General features: G+C 38.5%; 1 protein-coding gene across 3 annotated transcripts; it reads left to right on the top strand.

The window, feature by feature from the left end:
- Positions 1 to 40: 40 nt before the first annotated feature.
- slc4a10b (solute carrier family 4 member 10b) lies at positions 41 to 27,284 on the top strand. Of its 3 annotated transcripts, XM_040028204.1 has the most exons (25): positions 41 to 480; positions 1,516 to 1,557; positions 5,944 to 6,025; positions 12,608 to 12,763; positions 12,876 to 13,014; positions 13,447 to 13,607; positions 13,756 to 13,941; positions 16,650 to 16,738; positions 18,144 to 18,301; positions 18,405 to 18,492; positions 19,036 to 19,182; positions 20,061 to 20,164; positions 20,946 to 21,120; positions 21,277 to 21,410; positions 21,588 to 21,833; positions 21,970 to 22,075; positions 22,417 to 22,578; positions 22,867 to 22,980; positions 24,357 to 24,518; positions 24,627 to 24,878; positions 25,087 to 25,155; positions 25,999 to 26,172; positions 26,826 to 26,945; positions 27,047 to 27,114; positions 27,204 to 27,284. In XM_040028204.1, the coding sequence occupies exons 1-25, from the start codon at positions 433 to 435 to the stop codon at positions 27,277 to 27,279; spliced, it is 3,258 nt and encodes a 1,085-aa protein (XP_039884138.1). In that variant the 5' UTR covers positions 41 to 432; the 3' UTR covers positions 27,280 to 27,284. The 3 variants fall into 3 exon arrangements, with proteins under 3 accessions (XP_039884138.1, XP_039884140.1, XP_039884139.1); XM_040028205.1 differs by lacking the exons at positions 41 to 480; positions 1,516 to 1,557 and adding an exon at positions 1,893 to 2,378; XM_040028206.1 differs by lacking the exons at positions 41 to 480; positions 1,516 to 1,557; positions 5,944 to 6,025; positions 12,608 to 12,763; positions 12,876 to 13,014 and adding exons at positions 1,208 to 1,212; positions 3,305 to 3,306 and having other exon boundaries at positions 13,495 to 13,607.
- The last annotated feature ends 669 nt before the right edge of the window (positions 27,285 to 27,953 follow it).

The following is a 27,953-nucleotide window of genomic DNA, read 5'->3' as shown; positions in this document are numbered from 1 at the left end:
AGCGCATGGGGGAGGGGGCCAGACAGAGCTCAGAGTTCTGCTGTAGCCTAAAAATGAAGCTATTCGTATTTATCCATAAAGTACTGGAAGCCACACTGAAACAGGAATATGTAGCCTAATAATTGGACATAAACTGGAAACAAACTGGAGGGAAACAGTTTGATATCTCCTGATAATTGGTGTCTTTCCTCTGTGCCTGAAAAAAAAAGACAAAACATATTAAGAGTGACGCGTCCGCGTCAGCTGGCAGAGATGCGCGTGGTTTTTATGAACAGGCAGCGCGTCAGAGAAGCGCTAATCATCAGCGAGCTGCAGAGCGGCGATGATATAAACATGTGATAGTAGCTCAGTTACCGCTACACCTGACAGGATTACACGCACCGGAGGTCTCTGCTCCGTCTCTCTGATACGCTGCTCTGCTGAGAGAGGAACATGGATACTGCGGATCAGGGTGCTCAGATAGAGCCGCTGCTGCCATCGGTAAACAGAAACTGATGTCTTGGGACAAATATTTACTAATGTACATTAATATTTCAGGACTAGTGTCAAGTTTAGTGCGTGTACTGCGTGGAGTACTGGTAAAAAAGATGTTGCTAAAAGAGGCAGGAAAAAAAAGAAATCGGGAAGCAGATTCAAAACGTTTGGCTCTCAGATGGTTAAATAATTAAGTTAACTGTGGAGTTTTGAGCAGCTGTGGTTCACCTGCAGGGATCTACTCAAAGCACGCTGCCACTCCAATCAAGAGGAATGGCAGTATGTCAGCTCGTAATGTTTTATTGAATCCATCCTTTTAGTGAGCCAAAATGTAACTTCATCTCCAGAGGCATGATGGTAAAATTTCTGAATTGAAACAGACATTGGGAGGCTTTCATTGCTACTCCTTTAAATTTCAGTATGATGCTGTGTTAATTCAGTGATGCTGTAACATGCTATAACATTTTGCAAATGTAAGGTAAATCCCTGCTGTGGCAGCTGTGTTGCTATTAATACATCATAATTCTGACAGAAGTGACTTTTTATCAACATATTATGTAAATATATTGTAACTTCCATCTTGTTAATGTAAAATCAGGCATAGCTACAATTTGCACTAATAAAAGCAGGTAGTCTTCACACATTCAAATTCTGCTTGAGCATGTCATTTGGAGAAGTCATCTCATAGAGGATGTTCACAGAGGGAGGAGGACCCGTGTTCATTGGTCTCTTCCGATCGTTTTAGTGGAGATTTGTTTTCATTATCTGCTGGCTGTTATTATGAAAACAGATTTTTCCATTTCTCTGAATGCTGGGAGTTGCGTCCCTCTAATACGACTTTTAGAGCCAAATATAGATTTGGCTTTGAAACGTAAGGTCACAACCTCACCTTAAAAGTCACTCAGCAGTTAAGAATTGAACAGAACTCAGTGAGTTTTAAGAATTTAAGGACTGAGTTGAGCTTTCGGAAATGTTCAACTTTAAAAATTTGATTTGGTGTTTTATTAAATAAACTTTATTTGCAACTTTATGTCTTTTCAGGCCAGTTCTCCCATTGGATCCTCAGTTGGGCGAAGAAGTCTGGTGAGTTGTTCCTTGGGTTTTACACCTTAGATGGATGCCGTTAGGGTGAACTTGCCAATAAAAATGACCATGGCTCAGGGGGTTGGGAAGCGCATCTGTAACTGGAAGGTCGCCGGTTCGATCCCTGGGCTCTCTGTCCTGGTAGTTGTGTCCTTGGGCAAGATACCCTACTGCCTACTGGTGTTGGCCAGAGGGGCCGATGGCACGATATGTCAGTCTGCCCCAGGGCAGCTGTGGCTACAACCGTAGCTTGATTCCAAGCTCCACCAGTGTGTGAATGCGAGAGTGAGTGAATAGTGGCATTGTAAAGCGCTTTGGGTGCCTTGAAAAGCGCTATATAAATCCAATCCATTGTTATTAAAAGTTACATTGATTATCATTTGCATTTGATTATCACTATATCAAATGTAAATGTAACAAGTGAAAGAAGATAACAGGTTCATTCTTGGATCAGCAGAACACTCCAAGAGGATTGACTGTAACACAATGACCTTGTGGTTTTACTTTATATACAAACAAAGCAGAGAGGAGACACTATATAAACCAAGGTTTATCTGCTGTGCAGCATCGATGATGTCACAGCGATAATCTCATGATGACAGAGTGGCGGCACTGTCGATAGATGCTCGATCACAAATTACAGTTGTTTGACACAGCAGAAGGGCATCAGCATTTATCAGACATGGTGTGAAGCTGGGCAGCAGGAGCTCAGCTTCTACACTGTCTTTCATTCAGTCACTACTGATTAAATAGCAGAGGACACTAAGGGAGAGCTCATGCAGTCTGAAAACGAACAGGCACCTTGGTTTTTCAACAATCAGGTAGGCTACAGCTCATGACGCCAGGCATTTATGTTGATGATGTGAACTGTTTTATTGATGTGAAGTTTCTCTCTGCTGAAAACCCAAGTTTGCTGCATGTTTAACAAGGGAAAAAGTGTTTGGTTAGCGAAGAGATTTTTCAGTGTGTCCAGAATCAGTGGAAAAGCCCGATTAAAAACTGGCAAGTGCAACATTTTTTGCAGCTGGGGGATGGATGCAGACCTAAAGTCTGCCAAAATAAGGGGTCAGAGCTGCAAAACACCTTACGTAGCAGCTCTGGTTAAAAAGTGATTTGGCGCTAATGTGTCCTCTTACAGGATGTTGAAGTTCGAAGCAGAAACATTTAAGGATTACAGTACATTTTGTGCCACATGAAAGCCTGTGCGGTTAATGATATCGCTGCCACTGATGGATTCAAAATTGCCACAGCCATCTGTAGGGATCAGATCCAAGTATGTGCCACATCCTGTGATATCACTTCAGCTGTGTGGTGTGCCAGCAGCCTTTAACATGATTTTACTGGGTGGATGCTGATCATTAGTCTTGAAAGTAGCTGTCTTTGTGCGTGCATTGGGTGTGGTTTCTGGAAAGTAATCAGACTACTATACAACATTGTAACTATTTTTGTTTTTTTTTAAATATTTTCATCTGTTCTTAAGAGCTAAATGCTTCAGGTGTAAAATGTGCTTATAGGAACCAGTCTGTTTATAACTGAAATTGAAGTGATAACAATAGTAATAATATGAATAATAATCTTTAGTTATATAGGACATTTTAACCTTATTTTACAAGGTGCTTCACATAAGAAACAAATCAAGCTCAAATACCTTTAAAACTTCAGATTGTCACATTGACACAGTATTTATTGATCAGATCTTTTTCTCATGTGAGCCCAGCTTCCTTAAAAGGTGACAACAGTATATCAGTGGTTTTTGTGTTTATAGTTTAGCACCCTTTTTAGTCAGTAAACCCATACAAACCACACAAAATAGAGGTTATAGACACATCATAGTGCACTGCTTCAGTGTATACAACATTCCTACAATGAATAACATATATTGCCATTTATCATTAACATGATGCACATTAATACCATCTCACAGACTAATGTGGCTGGTGTTTTAGTAATAAATGCCGGCTTTTAATCTGAGCAGGATGTTGATCCGTAGCTGTGCATTTGTAGACAGATTAACAGCATCAGCCTCGTGGCTTGGCATGCCCATGTGGCACTGCAGCTGTAAACAGCAGTGCCCTTCATTATCGTAATGCTCTGACGGCCTACTGGAGGTTAAGATGGCTCACGGAAAAAGCTGGTATTAAGCTTTCAAGACAAAAATATTGACTGTGTTAATATTGGTGGGGTTGTTTTTAAATCAAGAGATTCAAAGCATGTAAAGGAGTTTCAATCTTTTGGTCAATACTGTGACAGGACTAAGAAAAACCAACGTAGCAAAGTGCCTACTTCTGATAAGTCAGCATATTTAAATATCAGACCCATGAATGGCAGTGAAATTGTTGCATTCCTCATTATTTTATGTATAAATGTATTTTTTTTAGTGCTTCAATCAAAAAAAAATGCTTTAAAGAAATCTGTCTATTTAGATTTTAGTTTAATGTGTCTAAGCCCACTGAATGAATAACCTGCAAAAAAACCTTTGTGCTAAACTTTGGCCTTTATGCTTATAAACACAATAATTATTGAGTTTTTAGGGTGTTGTAGACTTCTGTTACCTGTTACATGGCTCTATTGATTCTGGTATTTTTTGTTAAGATACCCATTCTTGTTGTAGTTTCTGGATGAACGAGTTTGAGAAATGTAACAATCTTTTAAGTGCAAATTCATTTTTTAAAGATTCATTATAATACTTCACAGATTTGTGCATGTATTTAGTTTATTTGGCACATTGACACATGTCAGGAAATATGTGTATTGCCAACTTCCTGTACAAATCTGCATGAAGCACAGGGACAGAAATACCGTTTTATCTCTCCACCCACCATGAAGCTGGAGTGAGCGGGCTTTGTGTTTTGTTGTAGTCAGTGACCTCAGCCTACTCTACATCAAACTTGCCCTTTCTGTCCTGCGCCTTGTTTATGTTGTACCGTGGTTATGCATCCATCAGATGAGCACACAGAGTTCAGCTGTAAGTGCTCATGCTGTTGGTGTTCATCTGTGTAATCCTTCAAAGCTTTGAATTTTTTTATAAATCCAAATTCAAATAATATTTTTTAAAGAAAAGGTAAAAGCACTGGGTTTCTATCTGTTCTCAAATGACAAATAATGATTTTTGAAGGTTTTCTGAATCCCTTTTACCACCTCCTCACTTCCATTATCTTTCACAAGTATTACATAAGCTTTCACACCACAGACTGCCGGTTTTCTCTGAGATCTGAATCTAATCATCAAAATCCATGTCCAGTAGGAATGGTTTTAAACCTGCAGGTTTATAAGACAGGAGGATGTAGGAAATGCTCAGTCTTGAAAGGGTCTTAATATGCTATTTTGTGTTTTCTTTCATAATTTTAATATTTAAATTGTTGCTAAGGTTTTTGCTCATATTAAAAGTTTGAAATAATAATGGATATTCAAGTAATCACAGTGAGGTAAATTCTTGGCTTTACATTTAACTCTGTATGATGTCAGGAAGAGGCGATATTCCTTAAACAGTCATCTGAAGCACTCAGCTATGGCAGAAACATCCCCACCCATCTGCTGTTCAAGACTTAAATTTTCCAGTGGCAGCCAATTAAAAGAAAAGCCGGATTGAAGGGAAAGGTGAGGGAGAGTGTAGCTTGATTCAGAGGAGGAGGAACCGAGGGTCAACAGGGAACTATGTAAAGCTACTTTAGTAAGGTATAAGACTAAAAGTGTAATTGAGCATAATTTAATTTTTGAACAGTCCTTAAGTTACCTAACCTCTTCATTTGTAATTGTTATTGCAGGACTCGGGGTTTTTAAACTTGTATCTACTCATAAAACTGTTCTTGCTGCAATAAAAAAACAAACAAACAAATATAATATCTTAACAAAGAGAGGGTAATTTATTTGGAATGTGCGAAGTATTGTTATAAGACATTGAACAACGGATAAACTATGAACTGTAATGTGCTTCGTTAACATAAACAACCAGTTAGGAGGAATGCTTACTTGATCAAATTAAATCAAACAGTGATTCTCCCTTTGAACTCAGTTCCAAGTCACCACAAAGGAGACATCTTGAACAGAAGTAAAACTTTCTTTGTGGGTGGGTAAATTATTGTTCGCATTGTGAGAAGCTTTCTGTTTGGACTAAGATCATACTCTTTCCTTTCCAAGATAAAAAAGTGCAATTAGTTTCCATGGCAGCTGCACTGTTCAGTTGGATAATGTGTTTGTTCATAATGTTCTGCAAGGGAGCACCAGGTCAACAAACATTTTATTTCATGCTATGTTGAGTCGGGATACGCCGGTATATTGCAGGATGATGTTTCTTCCAGTTGTTGGTGTAACACTCTATGAGTGTGCTTTAGAATGATGTTCATAATGCTGAATTTGTATTTGTGCATGCATTTGCGTGTCTAACAGAGAAATGACGATGAAGCGGTGGTGGACAGAGGAGGAACGCGGTCCGAGCAGAGAACCAACTTTGAGCAAGAAGATCTTGAAGGTACGTGGATGTACACAATGTGCTGGGAAATACCAAAAGTGTCAAAGAGTGAAAAGGCTTCTGCAGCTGAGACCGCCTACTCTGTCCTCCCAACTGCTGCTTTCCTCTTGACAGCTTTTTTACAGTTAAAAGATAAGAGCAGAGTGGGAGGCAGAAACTGTGGGTGAGCTGAGTTTGCATCAGAAATTTCACAATTGCCCAAAAACACGGACAATCGAAACAAAGACAAAAACTGTGGGATCTCTGGGCCACTAAAGGCCAGGAGCAAGCACCGTCTACATCTGCAGAAACAGATGATCAAAACGTTACAGATTCTCTTTTCTGTGAAAGTGAATTACAATTAGCAGGTTGGAGCTTAAAAATCTATTTTGTTTAGCACGTTATCACAGTTATTTTTGACATATATATATATTGGTAAACAGGAGTATTCTCTTTTATTTGTCTGTTTTATGTTAAAACAGCACATACATACTTAATGTAGAAGTATTCTTTCAATATATAAATAATAGTAAAAATAATTACACTCTTTCTTTAAATATACATTTCTATGAAACCAAAGTGGAATATAAAATCAAAAATAAACTGAACTGAAAAACAGTTTGATGTTACTGTAAAGTGCTTCAGAACAACAATATTCATAACAGAATAGCTTAATTAATTACTTGTGTTTTTCATATATGTAGCATCTAGGAATAGCTTCAACAGTCATTCCAGAGCACACTGTATATACATGCAACCCTGTGTTGTTCTGCAGTGAACTGAGTGGGCTGACTCGAGTACAAACACAGACTCTCTCTATCTCTTTCTCTCCTCTACTGTCTCGCTCTCCATGATTGCTGTTTTATACTTCCACAAGGAGATACAACATTTACTGCATTTACACTTATTTTCAGTGTTTATGCCTGACAATTTTCAGAAACATTAAAAAAAGGAACCTAAGTAAAATTGGTACCTAACTCTGGGGGTGAACCAATGTTGTGTCTACACATAATAGACAACTTAGTAAAGAACCAGTTTGAAATAGTATCTTTAGGCATTTTGTCACAAAAACAAATCAGTTGTTTAAATTTCTTTAGCTGAATCTATAAAAAGTGCCAAAGATAACAAAGTTTGACATATAAAATAGTGTTTTTGTGCACCAAGAAGATGATTCCCCAAATACTATTAAAGCTATAAAACATAAAAAACTTGGCATATCTTGGGATAGTGTGCAGTGTTTCTTTAAAAAATCTGAATAAACTGGAGAGATGGAAGACAACAGGGGGAGGCCTAAAAATGATCTAGAGCCGTATCTGAGAATCATGACCAAAAAATGCAGCAAAGACCAACAACAGACCTCAGAGACTGATCCGGCCTTTCAGTTGGTCCATTTAATGTTTAGAAGTGGTCTCACTGGAAGGGTATAGCTGTCAAGAATCCATTCTTAAGGAAGAGAAACAGGCAGAAAAGACCAAGGAATGTTAAATTACACAAGAATTGGTCTTAAAATCAGTGTAACAGGTCTTGTGAATCTGAATTTTTGGTTCAAATCATCATTAGTATGTGCAGGGGAGGTCATAATAGGCATCTGTAAAACATGTTGAAGGCACTCTCAAAGTTTAGAGCTACATTTTCAGCCAGTTGAGTTGGGGATCTCGTTAAAAATACTGAAATTATAAATGCAGAAAAGTGCTGTCAAAGTCTGCAGACTTTGATCCACCATGCAGCAACATCAGGAAAGCATCTGATTAACAGCATGAAAATGGTCTCAAACGCACTGCCAGTACAGTACAAGCATACCTGGACAGAAAAACACTGTGGAACACCATCAGTCATGGATTGGCCTCCCCAGAGCCTGAACCTCAATATTGCTGAAGCAGTGTAGGATCATCTTGACAGAGAACAGAACCAATGGCAATCAACATTGAAAGAAAAGCTTTGAAATGTCTGTTGAAATACTTCACACTTAAACACCTGGAAGAGTTCTGAGGTTATCTAACCAGTTGCTCTGTTAGATTAAAACAGAGAGGTGATCACGCTTTTGCAGCACAGCACTACATCTATGGAATAATCTACCACTACACTACACATCTGCACTGCTCAGACACATTTAAATCTTTTTAATTAATTAATTAATTTTTTAGCATTTGTGACTTTATTGGATAGTGTAGCAGTGAAAATAGACAGAACACTGGGGAAAGACACACTACGAAGGGCCACGAGTCGGACATGACTCCCTGCGGCTGCACTCGGGACATATACAGTGGGATGCAAAAGTTTGGGCAACCTTGTTAATAGTCATTATTTTCCTGTATAAATCGTTGGTTGTTACAATAAAAATGTCAGTTAAATATATCATATAGGAGACACACACAGTGATATTTGAGAAGTGAAATGAAGTTTATTGGATTTACAGAAAGTGTACAATAATTATTTAAACAAAATCAGGCAGGGGCATAAATTTGGGCACTGTTGTCATTTTATTGATTCCAAAACCTTTAGAACTAATTATTGGAACTCAAATTGGCTTGGTAAGCTCAGTGACCCCTGACCTACATACACAGGTGAATCCAATAATGAGAAAGAGTATTTAAGGGGGTCAATTGTAAGTTTCCCTGCTCTTTTAATTTTCTCTGAAGAGTAGCAACACGGGGGTCTCAAAACAACTCTCAAATGACCTGAAGACAAAGATTTTTCACCATCATGGTTTAGGGGAAGGATACAGAAAGCTGTCTCAGAGATTTAAGCTGTCTGTTTCCACAGTTAGGAACATATTGAGAAAATGGAAGACCACAGGCTCAGTTCAAGTTAAGGCTCGAAGTGGCAGACCAAGAAAAATCTCGGATAGACAGAAGCGACGAATGGTGAGAACAGTCAGAGTCAACCCACAGACCAGCACCAAAGACCTACAACATCATCTTGCAGCAGATGGAGTCACTGTGCATCGTTCAACCATTCGGCGCATTTTACACAAGGAGATGCTGTATGCGAGAGTGATGCAGAGGAAGCCTTTTCTCCCCCCACAGCACAAACAGAGCTGTTTGAGGTATGCTAAAGCACATTTGGACAAGCCAGCTTTATTCTGGAATAAGGTGCTGTGGACTGATGAAACTAAAATTGAGTTATTTGGGCATAACAAGGGGCGTTATGCATGGAGGAAAAAGAACACAGCATTCCAAGAAAAACACCTGCTACCTACAGTAAAATATGGTGGTGGTTCTATATGCTGTGGGGCTGTGTGGCCAGTGCAGGGACTGGGAATCTTGTCAAAGTTGAGGGACACATGGATTCCACTCAGTATCAGCAGATTCTGGAGACCAATGTCCAGGAATCAGTGACAGAGCTGAAGCTGCGCTGGGTCTGGATCTTTCAACAAGACAACGACCCGAAACACTGTTCAAAATCCACTAAGGCATTCATGCAGAGGAACAAGTACAACGTTCTCTAATGGCCATCTCAGTCCCCAGACCTGAATATTACTGAAGATCTGTTGTGTGAGTTAAAGAGAGCTGTCCATGCTCGGAAGCCATCCAACCTGAATGAACCGGAGATGTTTTGTAAATAAAAATGGTCCAAAATACCTTCAACCACAATCCAGACTCTCATTGGAACCTACAGGAAGCGTTTAGAGGCTGTAATTTCTGCAAAAGGCGGATCTACCAAATATTTCTTTTTTTGTGGCGCCCAAATTTATGCACCTGCCTGATTTTGTTTAAATAATTATTGCACACTTTCTGTAAATCCAATAAACTTAGTTTCACTTCTCAAATATCACTGTGTGTGTCTCCTATATGATATATTTAACTGACATTTTTTTTTTAACAACCAACAATTTATACAGGAAAATAATGACTATTAACAAGGTTGCCCAAACTTTTGCATCCCACTGTAGCATGCAACCTGCTCACCCACTGAACTAAACTGGCACCCACATGTAAATCTTATTATTATTTTAATTTATTATCTTTTGTATATATTGGATTTCACCAACTTAAAAAAAAGTGCTATATAAATACATTTGACCTACAGGTAGCCTGAAGACTATTTAAATAAAATACAACAAAGGTGGCTGTAAAATGACTGAACTTCAAGCTTGTTAGAAACAAAATTCTGTTTTTGTTTTATATACTGTCCATTTATCATCATCATTATTATTATTATTATTATTATTTTAATGTAACCCTTGTTTCTTCTTCCTTTGTTTAACTAAGAAAATTGGCAACCTGGCAAATTGTTTCCATAATGAATATGTAGCTGAATAATCTTTGACAGTGTAGTTATAATTTTGATGCACATTTTTCCCCCTCAAATCTAAGAAGGGCCTATTATTACTTAAAAATAATCTGATTATATAATCCTGTCTAGTTTGAAATCTGATTATATAACCTGCTACCACTCAGGCTTGGTTAGCATTTAAAAGATAAAAAAGAAAGCAGACATGAATCAACAGTGAGGCATCACAAATTCACAGAGGGCCCAGTATCACCAGGTATTACCTCATTACTAGGTAACTGCAAGAAAACATATAACACAAAGTCAGAAAGTTATAGAAATACATTTAACTGATTCAGAAGACTCTCATACTACCTCATGCTCCCTGTGTTCCCTGATAATTCACTGTAAGTAACAAATATATAAACAAAATAATAATAACGACAGCCTAACATTTCTTCTTAAAGTATTTTCAGTTATATAATTAATGCCATTTAAATAAATTTTAGTATTTATTTTTGTTATTGTTTTGCAAAGTTACATTAAATTTTTGCATTTTACAAAATGAAAGTGAAAAAGGCAAAACCTGCAGCTTTTATCCAAAATACAGTCTACATTATTGTTTGACTAACTTGAAATGGGCACTCCACCCTTTTCCAACTGAGAACCATTGCCTCAGACATCGACTCAGGTGCTAATTCTCAACCCATCTGCTTCACACCCAGCTTCAAATCACGCCAGTGCAAGCTGGAAGTCATCACTCATTGAAGTCAACAAAACCAGATCCTTAGGCCGCCAAACCTTTAACCCTCCACGCCTCGACTCAATGCAAACCAAAATCTTACTGCAGTTATACAGATACTAGAAACCACTAAAAACAGGTGAAGCTAATCAGACACAAGATTCAGTTCTAGCACTCAGTTTGCCTCCTGCTATGATCAGGGCATGCTGACATGTTACAGGAGGAGCAAACAGTCGATACCTTCCCATCTGTCATTAAGGAGTAAAGGGAATACATTTTTCCAGTACACCTGGAAAAAATATATACTAAAGCAGAAGCAGAAGAAATAAGAAGTAACAGGCATACAGTATACTTGCTTTAATATTCACAACTCTGTTTAAGCTAATTTGAACACAGATTCATTCTGGTTCATGTATCATTAATGACTTAACTGCTTGTCGAGTTAGGTAACGTTTTTATGTACCAAGTATGACATTAGCGCATTACATAATAGTTACACAGAAATCTGCAGGCGCCTGAAGAGATCACGATGAACTGGGCTGAAATGATAATTAATAATACATCAGATAAAGAAGGCTTTTCCATTTAAGTGTCACTGGATTATTGTGGTTTTTCTGCAATCTGTGGATGAAAAGAACTATCTGCTGTTAAATATCTGATGACTAAATGTTTGAGCAAAAAGGTCAAAGCAAAATAATCTTCTCAAACCACAGTTTCTTTTTAAAAATTGTTAAACACAAACAGACACTGCTGATTACAGTTTTACACCAATGTAGCGATTGTGTCCAATCTGTGGAAGTGCGTCTGGTTGTGCTGGGAAGTGTAACCGAATTTTTTTTTTTTTAATATTCTGGTAGTCAACCGGCTGTGTGCAGGCAGGAGAAGGACCCAAAAGCAAACTATTGGAAACAGGGCTTAAACTCAAAATACAGCTTTATTTGCTCAGTGGGAAAAAGGCGATACACAACAATACAAAACTAAACCGGGAAATACTAATTCACACAGGAAACACAGTGAGAGTCACACAGCTATGAGGGAGGACACAACACAGCACTGAGGGAGACTCTGACATGAATACACAGAAAGATAAAGAGGGACCTGGGAGCACACGGGGAACACAGCTGACACGAATAATCATAGCGAGACAGGGGAAGCTATACTGAACAGAATGAACATGAAAACATGGGACCTTCACGATAAAACACGAAAGATGATGTGGGAGTGGAGGAGAGGCAGACGAGAGGGAGCGAGGGAACACGAGGGAGAGCACAGACGTGACGGGCTGGGGAAACATGATGGAATAAAACACAATGAGGGGAAACAAAACACAAGGACTCACACAACTCAAAACATCAGACTGTAAACATGCTTTTAAATTTAGACTATTTAGGATGGAAGCCACGAGTCGCCGTTGGCCTTTTTGGTGCTTCGTTTTTCATTTTTCAGGCTTGGAAGTTACCCCTTGCTGACCCTGAGTTAATGCTCAGTGTGGTCTGGCGGCAGTAGCCATTACGTGATTACATCTTATCTGTCTGAGCCATGCGTTCGAATAAAATAAAAATACACAGGATGAATGGATTAACACACAGAAGTAGCATTTAACCCGGGCAGAGTGAGTGTATTTTATCTTTAATCATGTTTGTCCCCAGGTCACAGGACTCTCTACATTGGGGTCCACGTCCCTTTGGGCAGTACCAGACACCGCAGCCATCGCCGGCACCGCCACCATGGAAACAAGTACAGCAGGAGGCGAAGCAAGGAGCGAGTCCGCACCTTGGTGGAGGGTAGAGAGTCTCCGATTTATGGTACAGACATTATTGTTTTAAAGCAGCTAGTTATTACTTTGTAATAACCATAGGATCTTGGGTGCAGTTAATCTCAGTTTGTACCAATTATTTGAATCCACTGCGTTTCTAGATACTCCGTCCCAGAGAGTGCAGTTCTTGCTGGGTACAGAGGATGATGATGAGGAGCACATTCCTCATGATCTCTTCACGGAGATGGATGAGATCTGTGTGAGGGAAGGAGAGGATTCGGAGTGGAGGGAAAGTGCCAGGTACTGTCAACATGGACACATTATCTACAAGGTCCTCGCTGAAAGCTCTGATTAAAAATATCCACTTACACTGATGTTTTTGTGTTCACTAAATTAAGTAACTGCAATTCATAGCTGCAATTGTGGCGCATTTTTAAATTCATTTATGTCTGCAATGGTTGTTGATGTTAAGATGTCTTTTCCTGTATGTATCAAAGATTATGGATCTCTGTTGACATGGTAAATCTGACATGTTATTTAAAGAGATATACACTAAAGAAAAGCAGTAAAGAAGGAGACTAAAAAAGTACATTTTAAAGAGAAATATATGACTTATACGTGAGCAGAGAGGGACCTAGAATGAATAAGTGTTGTTACTGCAGCTAGAACAGATGGCCTGCCAGTTTGTGGTCTGTTGGCCTCTCCTGACAGGAACTCAAATTCCTGTTGCAGGTGGCTGAAGTTTGAGGAGGATGTTGAGGATGGAGGGGAACGATGGAGCAAGCCCTACGTAGCAACGCTGTCTCTTCACAGTTTGTTTGAGCTGCGCTGCTGCATTATCAACAGCACCGTGCTGCTCGATATGAGGGCAAGTACCATTGAAGAGATTGCAGGTAATGACTTGAATTCTGTTTTCAAGAAATTTTTCTTTTTGGGAAAATTTGTAACTATTTTCAATGTATAAATATGGGTTTATTAATCATTTGCTCAAGATTTAAGTGTAAGAAACTGAATGCATCAGCTTGCGTTTGTCTATCTTAGACATGGTCTTAGACCACCAGGAGTTGTACTCACCACTGGGAGATGAGCTCAGAAAGAAAGTGCGTGAAACACTACTGAAGCAGCACCATCACCAGAACCAGAAGAAGCTGGCTAATCGCCTGCCACTTGTACGCTCCATCGCTGACATTGGCCGGAAAACATCTGAGCTTCATCTGGATAAAAACGGTGAGAAAACCTGAGAGTCTGTCTCCTATAAAATAATATTCTAAAAAGAAAGAATCACTCTTTAGTTAAAGTGGTCACAACATGTTGCCTTATACCAACTGTTGGAAGTGTTCTAGTGTGTATAATTTGTGAGTGCGCAATATGTGTATGTGTCTTTAATACATATGGTCTTAACTTGTGCATATTTCCATCTTTTGCTCATTCCTCATTCTGTCCACAATCTGCCCACCCACCTGCCACAGCCCCACTCAAGTGAACAGGTGCTGGTTTATACACTATGCCCTTGCCCCTTTACTAGCTTTTACTCAAAAAACACATTGCAGAGAGGCTTCTTGTGATTTATGTTGGCAACTCTCATGACTGGCAACTCAAAATAGATAATTTTGGTAGACAGAAACAGTTAAGTTAAAGAGAAGATTGAAAAGAAAATGTTTAATAGGCTGTATAAAAAAATGTTAATATTGGTCTTCATGGTGCAAAAACTATTTGATTGAATTTTGGGCTGAATTTAGTAACTGGAAGCTCTATTTTCCACTATCTTTGCCAGCTACATTTTATAAGCTTAAGGTTCGCCAGAATCCCAGATCACTAAATTAGTTACAGAACAAACCAAACTGTTTGTTCAAAGATTTTCTCATTTGAGGGTGTTCTTAGTGTTGTTTTATTTTAACAGGCCGTTTTAAAGCAACAATCTGAGATAAGCTCCACGTCATGTATTGTGAGTGTATTAGACACTATAATTAGTGTTAATTTTTGACCCTGCTGTTTAATGAATACAGAAATTAGGCCAAACCTGTCAGGCAGCTTGGCAGTGATCACGTTGATGAGCATGGATTTTTTTAGACAGCAACACTGCTGAAATTCATTTTTTAAATCAATAATTGCTCCAGAAAGTTGTACTTATCTCTGTGTGATCATCCTCATTTGCCTTTATTTAATGAAATTAATCAGCTACTAAGTGCAGGTGACCACGGAGTGTAATGAAACTAGTTACAAAGCAATTCATTAATAGATATCCAACTGAACAATAAAACAGAAGTAATTCAGTTTTTAACAATTTATTGAATAATTAATATTTGCATTCAAATACTTCATCATTTACTAAGTTTTGTTCAGTTTTCATGTTTTCAGTTAAAGTATAAACTCAGATGGTCGCCATCATTAGCTGTTCAGTTTTTCGTTAACATGTGGCAGCAACAGACATGATTGATATGTTGAAGTTCAAAACAAGCATCAGAATGAGAGAGACAATTTAAGTGACTTTGAATGTGACAATAATAAGATTGATACCAGATGGGCTGGTCTGAGTGTTTCTGAAACTGCTGATGTACTGGGATTTTCCCACACAAATATCTAACGCGTTTACAGAGTGTGAAAGAGAGAAAATATCCATATCCTGTCTTCTTGTTGAGCTGCTCTGAGTTGCTCTGAAGGCAACAGTAAGTCAAATGATCACTTGTTACAACCAGGTATGCAGAAGATCATGTCTGAATACAAAAAATATGTCAGCCCTTGAAGCAGATAAACTGCAGCAGCAGAAAACCACATAGAGTGCCACTCCTGTTAACTAAAAACAGGAAAGCAGGCCCAGAATTTACACATACTCACCAAAATTAGACAATAGAAGACTGGAAAATGTTCTGCTATGAGGACTTTGACCTCTGCTGCGACATACAGATGGCAGAGGGAGAATTTAACATTAACAATATGAAAGCATAGCTCCATCCTGCTTTTTATCAGTGGTTCAAAAATCGCTGCTGTTGGTGGTGTAATGGTGTGGAGGATATTTTCTGGTTTTGACTTTATGCCCTCTGGTATCTGGTCATTGTTAAATGCCACAGACTACCTGAGTATTGTTACCGACTGTGTCCATTGTCTTTATGACATGGTAACGGTTGGTCACCATGTCACCAAGCTAAAATAAACTTAAATTGGGTTCTTGAAGATGACACAGAGTTTATTGTACTCAAATGACCTCCACAGTCACTAATCACAATCCAACAGAGAACATTTTTGAATGTGGTGGAACAGGAGAATCTCATCATGGATGGACAACAGTAACTGTGTGACGATATCATATCAATATCAACCAAAATCTTGGCATAATATTACCAGCAATTTGTTGAAACTATGCCACGAATTGATACTGTAGTATTTAAGGCAAAATGGGATCCTGTCTAAGCACGGTGGCACGGTGGTTAGCAATGTCGCCGCACAGCAAGAAGGTCCTGAGTTCAATTCCACCATCAGGCCAGGGTCTTTCTGTGTGGAGTTTGCATGTTCTCCCTGTGTTTGCGTGGTTCTCTCCGGGTACTCCGGCTTCCTCCCACTGTCCAAAGACATGCACTTAGTGGGGATAGGTTAATCCAAATTGCCCGTGAGTGTGAATGGTTGTCTGTCTCTGTGTGTTGGCCCTGCGACAGACTGGCGACCTGTCCAGGGTGTACCCTGCCTCTCGCCCTATAACAGCTGGGATAGGCATGCCCTGTGACCCTGAAAAGGATAAGTGGATATGGATGGATGGGATCCTGTCTAGTACTAGCAAGGTGTACCTAATGAAGAGAATGCAAATTGTTAGTTCCTGTTTTTTTTCACCCCCCCCCCCCCCCCCCCCCCCAAAAAAAAAATAAAAAAATCTATGACACTTATAGATAAAATTAATTCATGTGTATTTTGAGCTAATTAAATATCTGGTCTGGACTGTTCAGGTCAGCTGACTGCCTCCCAGTCTCAGTTAGCAGTTCAAGATGGAAAAGGGGATATCAGTAGAGATAACAGCTCTGTGGACTTCAGCAAGGTATGGTACACAATTTATACAGGTGCAGGCATAGTGTGTGTAGTATATGTGCAAAAGCCTAAAAGGTATATATATTGCTCTATGTATGCTATATACAATACATTTATATTAAAAAAAAAATGCTAATTCTTCAAAATGTTATACATTTTCATATGTAGACTACTCAACATATAAAGAATAAAAACACGCATTAGTGTGCCAGTAAAATGTTTGCATCATAAATGTATTTAATGCTTGAAATAGTAATTGCAAATAACAATGACAATAAAAATAACAATAAAAAGATACTTCTTGGAAATCCAGTGTGAATATAAGCATATACATAACACTATCAGATATGAGAAAAAGACTGTGTCATACCAGACTCTGAGCAGACTATTACTTTATTGTGTGTCATTGTTGGCATTTTAATGAAAAGGTCATCTAGTAAGGGATTAGGATTATAACCCTGTTAAGTATAAAAAAAAAAGACTGTCACCACAGATAATAACCACAACCACACACAGCAACGACAGAAGTAAAATCCTCACTGAAACGGTTTGCATAATGTTTATGAGTTTAGCCTGTTGTCTAGGTCAGTGAATTAACTGCTTCATGTGCTTTGCACGGAGCACTGGGAGAGTTATAAAATGTACTGTGCTTTTATAATGGTTGAGATAAACAAACAAAAATCATTCACAGTAGAATTTTTCTTATAAAATAACACACATATGTTTTCCAACTGCAGGTTATAATTTACTTTAAATACAAAGAATAATTATTTTTCTAGTATAAAACTTCTAAAAATTCTCAATATTGCACTATTTTTGAAAGTCAACACATATGGAAATAGGAATTTGTTTGGTATCTGAATGGTTGCAGCACATGCATTACTGTGTATGTTGTGAATATTATTTGCGTTGGCACTAGCAACTGCCCAGTAATACAGAAAAACTAAAAAAAACCAACTAACTAAAAATACAAACTACCAACAACAAAGGATAAAGCGACTGAAAGAGGATTATTTTTATCATCAGGAGCAGGTTTTATATGCTATTAGGCATCTTATTTGCTTGGAAATGAAAAATAACCTAGCCTTATGAGTTATTATGCAACAAATCAAAGTAATATTTGTTTTTTTTTAACACTGTTTTGTTATATTTCATTCACTCACCTGCAACTAATTTGACTGTTATGTCCTCTGACACATAAATCCTGGGCAATTTCAATGCATTTAGTCTGAATGTCATTTAATATCTTACATTTGGGGCTTATTGTGAAGGTAAGGTGTAAAAGATAATTACTTAAATGCAAAAACTGCTATGTGGTGCCACTATTTTAAACCATTCTTATTGTGAGACCTGTTTGGATGTTATGCTAACCATGAAGAATATTATTAAGCACTGTTCTTTGTGGCCTTTTTCAGATAGACATTCATTTCATGAAGAAGATCCCACCGGGAGCGGAGGCCTGTAATGTGTTAGTTGGCGAGCTGGAATTCCTGAACAAGCCAGTGGTGGCGTTTGTCCGCCTTTCACCGGCGGTTCTGCTCAACGGACTGGCTGAAGTCCCGATTGCCACAAGGTCACTACAGTATGATGTGCTAACACTTGGTCAAGATCACAGAAAGAAGTCAGCCACATTTGATTTGACAAATCAAATTAAAATGATGTGATTTTGCCTCTAGGTTTCTATTCATTCTCCTGGGTCCCCTGGGTAGAGGGCCTCAGTATCATGAGATTGGGAGATCTATTGCAACACTGATGACAGATGAGGTAAGAATTCACTAAGGGAGAAATATTACCAAGTTGTCATTCTGAAGGGTGTATTTATTCATTACTGTTTTGAAGAAGTGGGTAGATTGGTGTAAATGTCAGTCAGATGTCATACTCAGACTTTCTGCAGGCACTTTGCATAAATTCACAGCCCAGCAGAACTCACCAAATTTCAAAAGTGAGGGAACATTTCTCAGCGTGAAGTACAGCTCAGAGCTTTAATGACATGCTCTTGGTGATTACTCAGCCCCTGTGCTCTCCTTTTCTGTCTGGATCTTATGCTGTCATCCACCATAACTGTGGAAAAGAGAAAGTCTGAAATTAATTACAAACACACTGTTTGGAATAAGCGTAAATGAGTCAGTTAAATTTAGTTTGTGCAGCACCTGTCAGGTAATCCAAAGGTGAAGCTGCTGTGAACCGTCCCTAAGTGTAAATCCTCTTTTAACAGATATAAAAAGTGATGGCTGTTGTTCAGAGAGTGTTGCATATACACTGCACCACACTGATATAGTGCATATAAACATATGTCTCTGCTTGCAGGTTTTCCATGATGTTGCCTATAAAGCTAAAGATCGAAATGATATAATTGCTGGTATCGATGAATTCCTTGATCAAGTGACAGTCCTGCCTCCTGGGGAATGGGACCCGTCTATACGGATAGAGCCACCAAAAAATGTACCTTCACAGGTCGGTATGAATTTTATTAATCAGTTGCTGATTTTTTTAATTCAGTCAAATTCAGGAACTCTTTAATATTTGATAAAACTGCGCCTCTGTAGTGAGAACAAGATTATTTTTTCCACTGACAATACTTTCTATGCAGATCATTCCAAGAATCCATGCAAAACTGAGCCTTCATTCAAAAATTATTTTATAAGTTACAGGCTCTCGAATTATACAGACTGGATCAAAAAATTTGCCTATATTTTCTATCCTAAGTTCTTAATTACAGGAGAAATTCACATAGAAATTCCAGGGCTGGAAAACATATTCAAGCTCTGTTAAAAACTCCAAGGAAACCAATTTTACACTCGCTTAGAGTTTCTAAATATAAAGACATTATTGTTGTTTTTTCATAGTTGCTTATAGTTTTTAGATTTTCTGAAACAGTCACCATGTGATGGGTCTCTTTTTTAGTCTAAAATTTGACACCAGGCCTATCCTAGTGCCATTAGAAAACTATGGGATTTTAGGTTGGAGAAACTGAAGTCAAATTATTTTTGACTGAATGATCCATTTGGCATTATGGCTCTGTGCTGGGACATCCCCATCCATCCAGGAAGAACAGCTGCAAGACGCCAGCACAGATAGAGAGCAAGCATCAGTGATGACAGATATGACATTGATTAAGCCAGACAGAACAAGAAGGGTTTGCAGATGCACAGCCACTGTGAGCAGGTTAAAGCAGCTTAGATAGTACACCATACATGAGATTTATCATTTGAATGTATAGAAGAGTATCACGTGAGGCATGAGCTGATTGTGTGCTGGGATTGCGGCTGAGCTTGACTTTTGACCTGCTTAAACTAATGCTATGCATCATTTTTGCCTTGTTTGTTAAACAGGAGAAAAGAAAGAAAAGTAACATTTTACCAAATGGATTAGTTGAGGGGGAAGAAGAAGAAGAGCACGATGCTCATGGCAGCCCAGAACTGCAGCGTACTGGGAAGTGAGTCACTTTGTGCTGAACATTGGGGGGGTCAAGATCTCTGTCCAAATAAATAAATAGATATGGGTAAATTTCCAGATGATTAAACATGCAACCATTTTGCTGGTAATACCTGAAATGAGTAAAGAAAATAAACAGCCTATTTATGCAAGATTATTCATAATTTTATTTGGGGGGGGGGGGGGGGGATATATTGGTTGGGTCTGATTATTTCCAGGGGGGTCATAACCCCCCAACCCCCCCCTGGAAATTACGCCCCTGTGAGTCACCCAGGAAGTTTGTTTTGTTTTTTGTTTTTTTTCCAAAGGGAACCGTGATCACCAGGAAGTTAAGATGTTCACTAAGCCACCTTATTAAACATAAATGTGCTGGAGATAATTTAGGATAATTCTACTAAGCGTCCAAAGATTCACACTACTTTACTTGGTGTGTTTTCTCCTCATGTGTTGTACACATAAAAGGAGTTTGAGGTTGAATCAGCTGTGCTTCTACAAAATGTAGACTGTGATGCTAATCGGCTATTCCTGGGGAAACTTGGTCTGCAGTTGCAGTGATAAAGTGGTTTCCATAGAAACATTCTATCTCCAGATCTCAGTTTTTGCAGAGAGACTTTATCCGTCATGGGGAACTATTACACTAAGCCAATAGCTGAGCACTGGGAAGGCAGCGAAAGGAAAACAAGTTAGGGGAAAAAAACTAGCTCATTTAAATTAATAAAACTGTCAAAATGAAAAGCTCAGAATGCTGACGCTAATATTTATTCATTTATTTATCTTCCCAGGTGGTTTGGCGGTCTCATTTTAGACATCAAACGCAAGGCCCCTCACTACCTGTCTGACTACACTGATGCTTGTAGCTTACAGTGTGTCGCCTCTTTCTTATTCCTCTACTGTGCCTGCATGTCCCCTGTCATCACCTTTGGAGGACTTCTGGGCGAGGCAACAGAAGGACGCATAGTAAATCACCTTCCTATAAATGTTCACGCTGTTCTGCAAAGACTAGCTTCACACTGTAGTAGAGTTTCATTAGACAATACTTGTAGTTCAACATCATGAATCCCTTTTCAGCATATATATCCATTAGTAATTTCTTTGTCCTTTCCCATCCCCCAGAGTGCAATTGAGTCACTGTTTGGAGCCTCACTGACTGGAATTGCCTATTCCCTGTTTGCCGGGCAGCCCCTTACCATTCTGGGGAGCACGGGGCCTGTGCTTGTTTTTGAAAAGATATTGTTCAAATTCTGCAAGTATGTTTTTCCTTGACAAATGTCGAATTTTGTTTTGTTACATTGTCTGACTTGAAAATGAATGTATTGGCCATGAATTGATCTCATGGACAAAAATCATGCAGTTTTATTTTAATATTGATTTTCCACTAATTCGCAATATTTCAAAGACAACTGTTCTTGTTAATCTCAACATAGGGAGTATGGCTTGTCCTATCTGTCACTGAGGACCTGTATCGGCCTGTGGACAGCTTTCCTCTGTATTCTGCTGGTGGCCACAGATGCCAGTTCCCTCGTTTGCTACATCACACGTTTTACAGAGGAAGCCTTTGCCTCACTCATCTGCATCATTTTCATCTACGAGGCCTTGGAGAAACTCGTCCACCTGGGGAAACACTATCCCTTTAACAAGAACAACAACCTGGACAAACTCACCTTGTACTCGTAAGTGAACATTAATTCTCATAGCATGAGCTGTTTAAAGTAATGCAGGAATAACTTTGAAGACCATTTCATAGCCATACAGTAAATCCATGATGACGGATTATTAACTTACCCAGATGCTCATGTGCTACCACAGATGTTCATGCGTTGAGCCTTCTGACCCCACCAATGGCACCCTGAAGTACTGGGAGATGAACAACATCACTGCTTCAGAAATCTATTGGGAAGCACTGGAGGTCAAGGTATTACTGAACCACTAAAAAGTATTAAAAAACAAAACAAAACCAACAAGCAAAGCATGAACAAATCTGTTAGTTATGGTAGTTTTATATGCACATAAGACATATTTAAATACTGATTTACATGGGGACAAGTTTTAAAAGCATTTATTTAGGTTTTCCACCTTAAAGTGACATCCTTTTCCAGATGGGAGAGATAGAGCAGATTAAGGGCATGTGTGTTGGATTATATTGGATTACTCAAACTGCACTGCAAATCACTGTAAAAGCACATTTTGAAAGTTTTTTGTAGACACGGGAGTTCATAAACCCTGTAACGAATAGTTGTGCCCTGTTCTCTGCAGGGCTGTATTGAAAATCGTGGGGAGTTTGTGGGCAGTGCCTGTGGACCTCAAGGACCCTACGTTCCTGACGTTCTCTTCTGGTGTGTCATTCTCTTCTTTTCCACGGTCTTCATGTCAGCTTTCCTCAAGGAGTTCAAGTTCAGCAATTACTTTCCCACCAAGGTACTGTCCACAGTCGGTTATCAGTTGTGATAGTGTATCAAGATTATGACTGAATCATCAAGAGAAAGGTACTAGTTGTCACTAACTTAGCATGTCTTTACTTTTGTAGCACAATGCAGTGGCACACTCTAGTGGTCATACTTAAGTATAGCATGATTAACGGGCAGTAGTGACTCAATTGATTGGTTTCTATTAATTAGTATTAATGAAACCCATACTTTTATGGATTGTTTTAAGTTTTTTTTTTTTAACAAACACCCCTCTATTTTTTTGGTTTGTTTTATTTAGGTCAGGTCCGTTATCAGTGACTTTTCTGTTTTCATCACTATCCTAACCATGGTCTTGGTTGACTATGCCTTAGGGGTCCCATCTCCAAAACTGAAAGTTCCCAGTGTGTTTAAGGTGAGCCAGAGCATACAATAAATTGTTCAGTTCAACCTTCAAAACGAAAGATTAAATATACACAAGTCTATCTCAAAACAGCATACACATACCCACACACACAACCCCAGTTCTGAAAACGTTTGGACACAGAATAAAACTATTTGCAAATCTCGTAAGCCCCTTATTTCATTAACAATAGAGAAAAGAAACACATCGATGTGTAAAGTAGGAAACACATCTCAAAAAAAGTTGCAGCGGGGGTGACAAAAGGCTTCAAGCGGTACTAAAGCAAAATGACTTGAAAAACAAAGAAAAAAAAGCAATGTAGTCAGGCAGAGTTCACTATTCTCCAACATGTTTCCCAACTTAAAATGTCAACATCTACAGTATAACACCATGAAAAGGCTCCAGGAATCTTGAAAAATCATGTCAAGGCTGAAAATCATTATTGTCTTAGGAAAACATGGACCTTGCATCCTGCAGACTAAAGAGGAGAGGGACCACCCAGCTTATTATCAGTGCTCATTTCCAAAAGCCTGCATTTCTGATACTGGTACAGGGGAGCATTGGCACCTATGGAACTGGCAGCTTCCACCTGTGGAAAAGTGTATACAGGTTTTGTAGCAACATATGTTCCTATCTAGAGGACATCTTTTTCAGGGAACACATATCTCAGCAAAACAATGCTAAAGTGCATACTGCGGGTATTACAACAGCATTGCTTCACAGTAGATGAGTCTGGGTGCTGAACTGGCCTGTTTGCAATCCAGACCCTTCACCATATGAAAACATTCGGAGCATGTAAACAAATGAAACAAACAAATAATGAAGCAAAAACATGACAAAGAAGACCCAGGACTGATCTAGTCTGACCTAGCTCTACATCAGATTAGAATGGGGGAACAGTCATTTACCATAAAGTTCAGCAGCTGGTCTCCTCAGTTCCCAGATGTTTACTGATGTTAAAAGAAGAGGGGATCCTACACACTGATAAACATGGTCATGTCCCAAGTTCAGAATGACCTAATATTTGCTTAGTTTAAACATTAGATATGTTTTTAATTTTCTATTGTGAATGAAATGTGGGTTTATGAGATTTGAAAATTATTCTGTTCTCTTTTTATTTACATTTTACATATACATCCCAACTTTTTCAGAACTGGGTTTGCATATGTTGCTGCCCTTACTGGCCAGAAGAAGATACCCATCTATGGTGACTTTAAGGGATGGGGGAATGCACATCCCAATACACAGTGAATACACAATTTAAATAAACGAGGACAGAGAATGGAGATTATGACTCCCCATCACCTGCTATAAGAATTCCTTTAAAATTACTCTTGACATGCTATTTTAGTGTAATCACCTAACCAAACGCAATATTCTCTCATTAGCCAACAAGAGATGATAGAGGTTGGTTCATCACCCCATTGGGGCCTAACCCCTGGTGGACAGCAGTCATAACGGTGGTGCCAGCTATGCTTTGTACCATCCTTATCTTCATGGACCAGCAGATCACGGCTGTCATAATCAACAGAAAGGAACACAAACTCAAGGTACTTTCCTGCTTTCCTACAGACTGCAAATGAGTTGCATAATATCTTGCTGAACTGCATCAAAACAGCTTAACTTTAACTTTATTAACCGGTATCTCCCCTCTCTAGAAAGGCTGTGGATATCATCTAGATCTGTTCATGGTTGGGGTTATGCTAGGTGTTTGCTCTTTGATGGGGTTGCCATGGTTTGTAGCAGCCACCGTCCTCTCCATCACCCACGTCAACAGCCTGAAACTTGAATCCGAGTGCTCAGCTCCCGGGGAGCAGCCCAAGTTCCTCGGTATCAGAGAGCAGCGCTTTACCGGGCTCATGATCTTTGCTCTTATGGGGTGCTCGGTCTTCATGACATCAGTGCTCAAGGTGAGACGCTCGTTTGAACTCATTCTGCAGTAATGATCACAGTATTATTAAATGTGACTTGAGTTACAAAGATGCTTACTGTTTTATATCGCTATTTTCAACGCCTTAAAGCATTTGAAACATACACAGGTTTTTGTGTTTACACTTAATTTTTCCAAGTATCCCTCAGGAACTGTTTGAAATATATTTCTCTATTGTTGATTTTCAGTTCATACCCATGCCTGTGTTGTATGGAGTATTCCTTTATATGGGAGCATCTTCTCTCAGAGGCATTCAGGTAAAAGTTGTTGGAGTTTCATAGTAATATGTAATTTATTTGCTGAAATTATGCATGTGAGAAAATAACATGTGTTATTTTTCCTATAGGATAATCTGTGTAGGCTTTACATTCTTGCTTAGCCATCATAGGGGATCGCCTCCATATTGTCTGGCTGCCCAGATAAGAAGAGCTAATTGGTCTCTAGCGTGTTCCCATCTTAAAATGATGGGAGCTCACTAAAATAGTGCTTATTTTCACTATTTTTAACAGTTGCCTTTTTAAACTTCTTTTCAGTGGTCTGACTTATTGTTGCTACACATTCACAGAGAAACTTTTCACTTGCCTTAGTGTTAGACTTTCTGCACAAGCTTGTCAGGAGTCTAGTCTGCTTGGCTTTTGACACTTAAAAGGCAATTTATATTTGGTTTATAAAAGCCTTGCTGTTTGACCTAAAAAAACAAAACAAAGCAGTGTTATATCTATAGGTTGTTCATTACAAACTTATACTGCACATCTAAACCTTACTCTGATTTTCTAAGTATAGGCTTTATAAACAGCTGATGCTCTCAGAAGCTCTCAAGAAGATTAATATAACCTTAAAGCTCCTTTATGGCAAAGGGGGAAATTGTATGTTTAATCAGGGTTAAAACAGCTGCCTATGGCCTCTGGGGTGATAAAAGCAGACTCAATCATACCTAAAATGTCTAACTTTAAATCATGAGATTGCATTGTAGACAGAGAGCGATTAATCTTAACCTTCCATGTGTTGTGATTTTATAGTAATAATGCTCACATTTGGACTATTTTTAATCAAGAAGTAAATAAGTGTAGTAAATAAGAATAATTACCTTTCCTTTGCAGTTTTATGACCGTCTCAGATTGTTCGGTATGCCAGCCAAGCACCAGCCCGATTTCATCTACCTACGACATGTACCCCTGAGGAAGGTGCACCTCTTCACCATCATCCAGCTCAGCTGTTTGATTCTTCTGTGGACCATCAAGACATCCAGGGCTGCCATTGTGTTTCCTATGATGGTCAGTAAACAGCGCATTTTCCTCACACTCAAATATATTGGTTGGGGCTACAACCTTTAGGAAAACCAGAAGGGAAAAAGAGCGTGTGAAAGCATTGATGCACATGGTCGAAAATGATCTGTGATGATGTATCTGATATTCCTGTGTTGGTGTTGTTCCTGCACCATCATCATGAAACTGGTTCAGTTTCAGCATTGCTGTTAACCAGTCATGCTGTTGTGATGTTACAGTGTTGAAAAATTGAAGAAGAAAAAAATGCATTTGTTTATATAAACCTCTCTCCTGGAACAAGCGTTCCAAGTGTTTTCTTTATTAATTTATCCAATATGACAAATATACACCAAATTTAAGTCACTCATGTCGGTTTGCTTGTAATAGCTTTCAATAGCATTGGCTAACCTCTTGGCTAATGCTATTAAAAGCCCAGACAGGGACTGGTCAGTTTCATTGTTGATTCTGGACCAACACTGTTATGACGTAGGAACACCAATACAAGGATATCAGATCATACATAAAAAATGCTGTATATGTTAAGTTTCTTACATACTTTGCTTCATATTAAAATAAATAGATCTAGCTCCTCAGCACAGTGTCCTTCGTTATTAATATGGTTCCTTGAGTTATGTGTTTGTTCTTCTGTGGCACTTCTGTAGGTGTTGGCTTTGGTGTTTATCAGGAAACTGATGGACTGTATCTTCACCAAGAGAGAGCTAAGCTGGTTGGATGACCTCATGCCAGAAAGCAAGAAGAAGAAACTAGAGGATGCTGAAGAGGTGTTTTTTCCCTTCCTTCCTAAACAAATGGCATTGTACTAATATTTTGTTACTATTTACATGGCTTTAAAATGAGTTGCTTTCATTTATTAAACCTTCAGGAGGACGAGGAGCAGAGTATATTGGCAGAAGATGACGGAGTAGAGCAAGTGCCATTAGAAGGGTATAAGTAAGTTTTAGGGGCAGCATTTAAATGCTTTTGTAAATGTTGATATTCATATGGACTATATAAGTGAATTTGTGTGTTGTATTTTTTAGAGGAATACCCATCATCAACATCACAGATGAAATGTCCAAAGGCTCTTTTGGAAATACTTGGAATGCCAGTGGTTGAGATACTTCAAAAAGAAAACAATATGGTAAGAATATTTGCATTGCATATTTGCAACATTTTCATACTTGTAAATCCAGTGCAGGAACTAGTTGTGCATCCACACACATACACAAATATATATATATCTATATATATATATATATAGATATATTTATGCTATAATTATTATTTTAGCATGATGCCATGATACGTTACATTGTATATGCCACATAGATGTTGGCACTCATGACAGTTTTCATGCAATTTCACCGAGATTGGTCCATTTGTTTAGGTGGACATGCATACATACAAAACTCATTAGAGCTAACAGTTAGTTTTGCATTGACTGTTTATTTTTTGCACTTAGAAGAATATTTCTATACATGGCACAGTTTAGATGCTCAAAAGGAACAGGATGAAGTTTAGACTTAATGCTATGATCCCACCCACCCTTTATAGTGACAGTGATGGCAATACTTTTTATTGCGAATTTTTATTCCAAATTCAAAAACAGAATAATTTATGTTTCAGGATTTTAAGATTTAATATAGTAATTTTGCAAAATATGTTTTCAGGCTTAAAAAAATCAAACCAAAAAAAATTCTCACTCTAATATTTTATTGGGCTGCCTTTCACTCTGGCATTGTTTCGATAAGCTCATGCAATTTTACAACATTTATTTCTGTCCAGAGTTG

This window comes from Simochromis diagramma, unplaced genomic scaffold (genome assembly GCF_900408965.1).
Source record: "Simochromis diagramma unplaced genomic scaffold, fSimDia1.1 OVJJ01000343.1, whole genome shotgun sequence".
Taxonomy (NCBI): domain Eukaryota; kingdom Metazoa; phylum Chordata; class Actinopteri; order Cichliformes; family Cichlidae; genus Simochromis; species Simochromis diagramma.
The sequence above is the reverse complement of the archived record's forward strand: the minus strand, read 5'-3'. Positions and strand labels throughout refer to the sequence as shown.

What these genes read in the sequence shown, in the direction of transcription:
- slc4a10b (XM_040028204.1), top strand. Translation starts at nt 433, where the DNA reads ATGGATACTGCGGATCAGGGTGCTCAGATAGAGCCGCTGCTGCCATCG. An exon ending in TGAGCAAGAAGATCTTGAAG is followed by an intron (nt 6,026 to 12,607) that starts GTACGTGGATGT and finishes GTTTGTCCCCAG; the next exon opens with GTCACAGGACTCTCTACATT. An exon ending in ATATTGTTCAAATTCTGCAA is followed by an intron (nt 21,411 to 21,587) that starts GTATGTTTTTCC and finishes ATCTCAACATAG; the next exon opens with GGAGTATGGCTTGTCCTATC.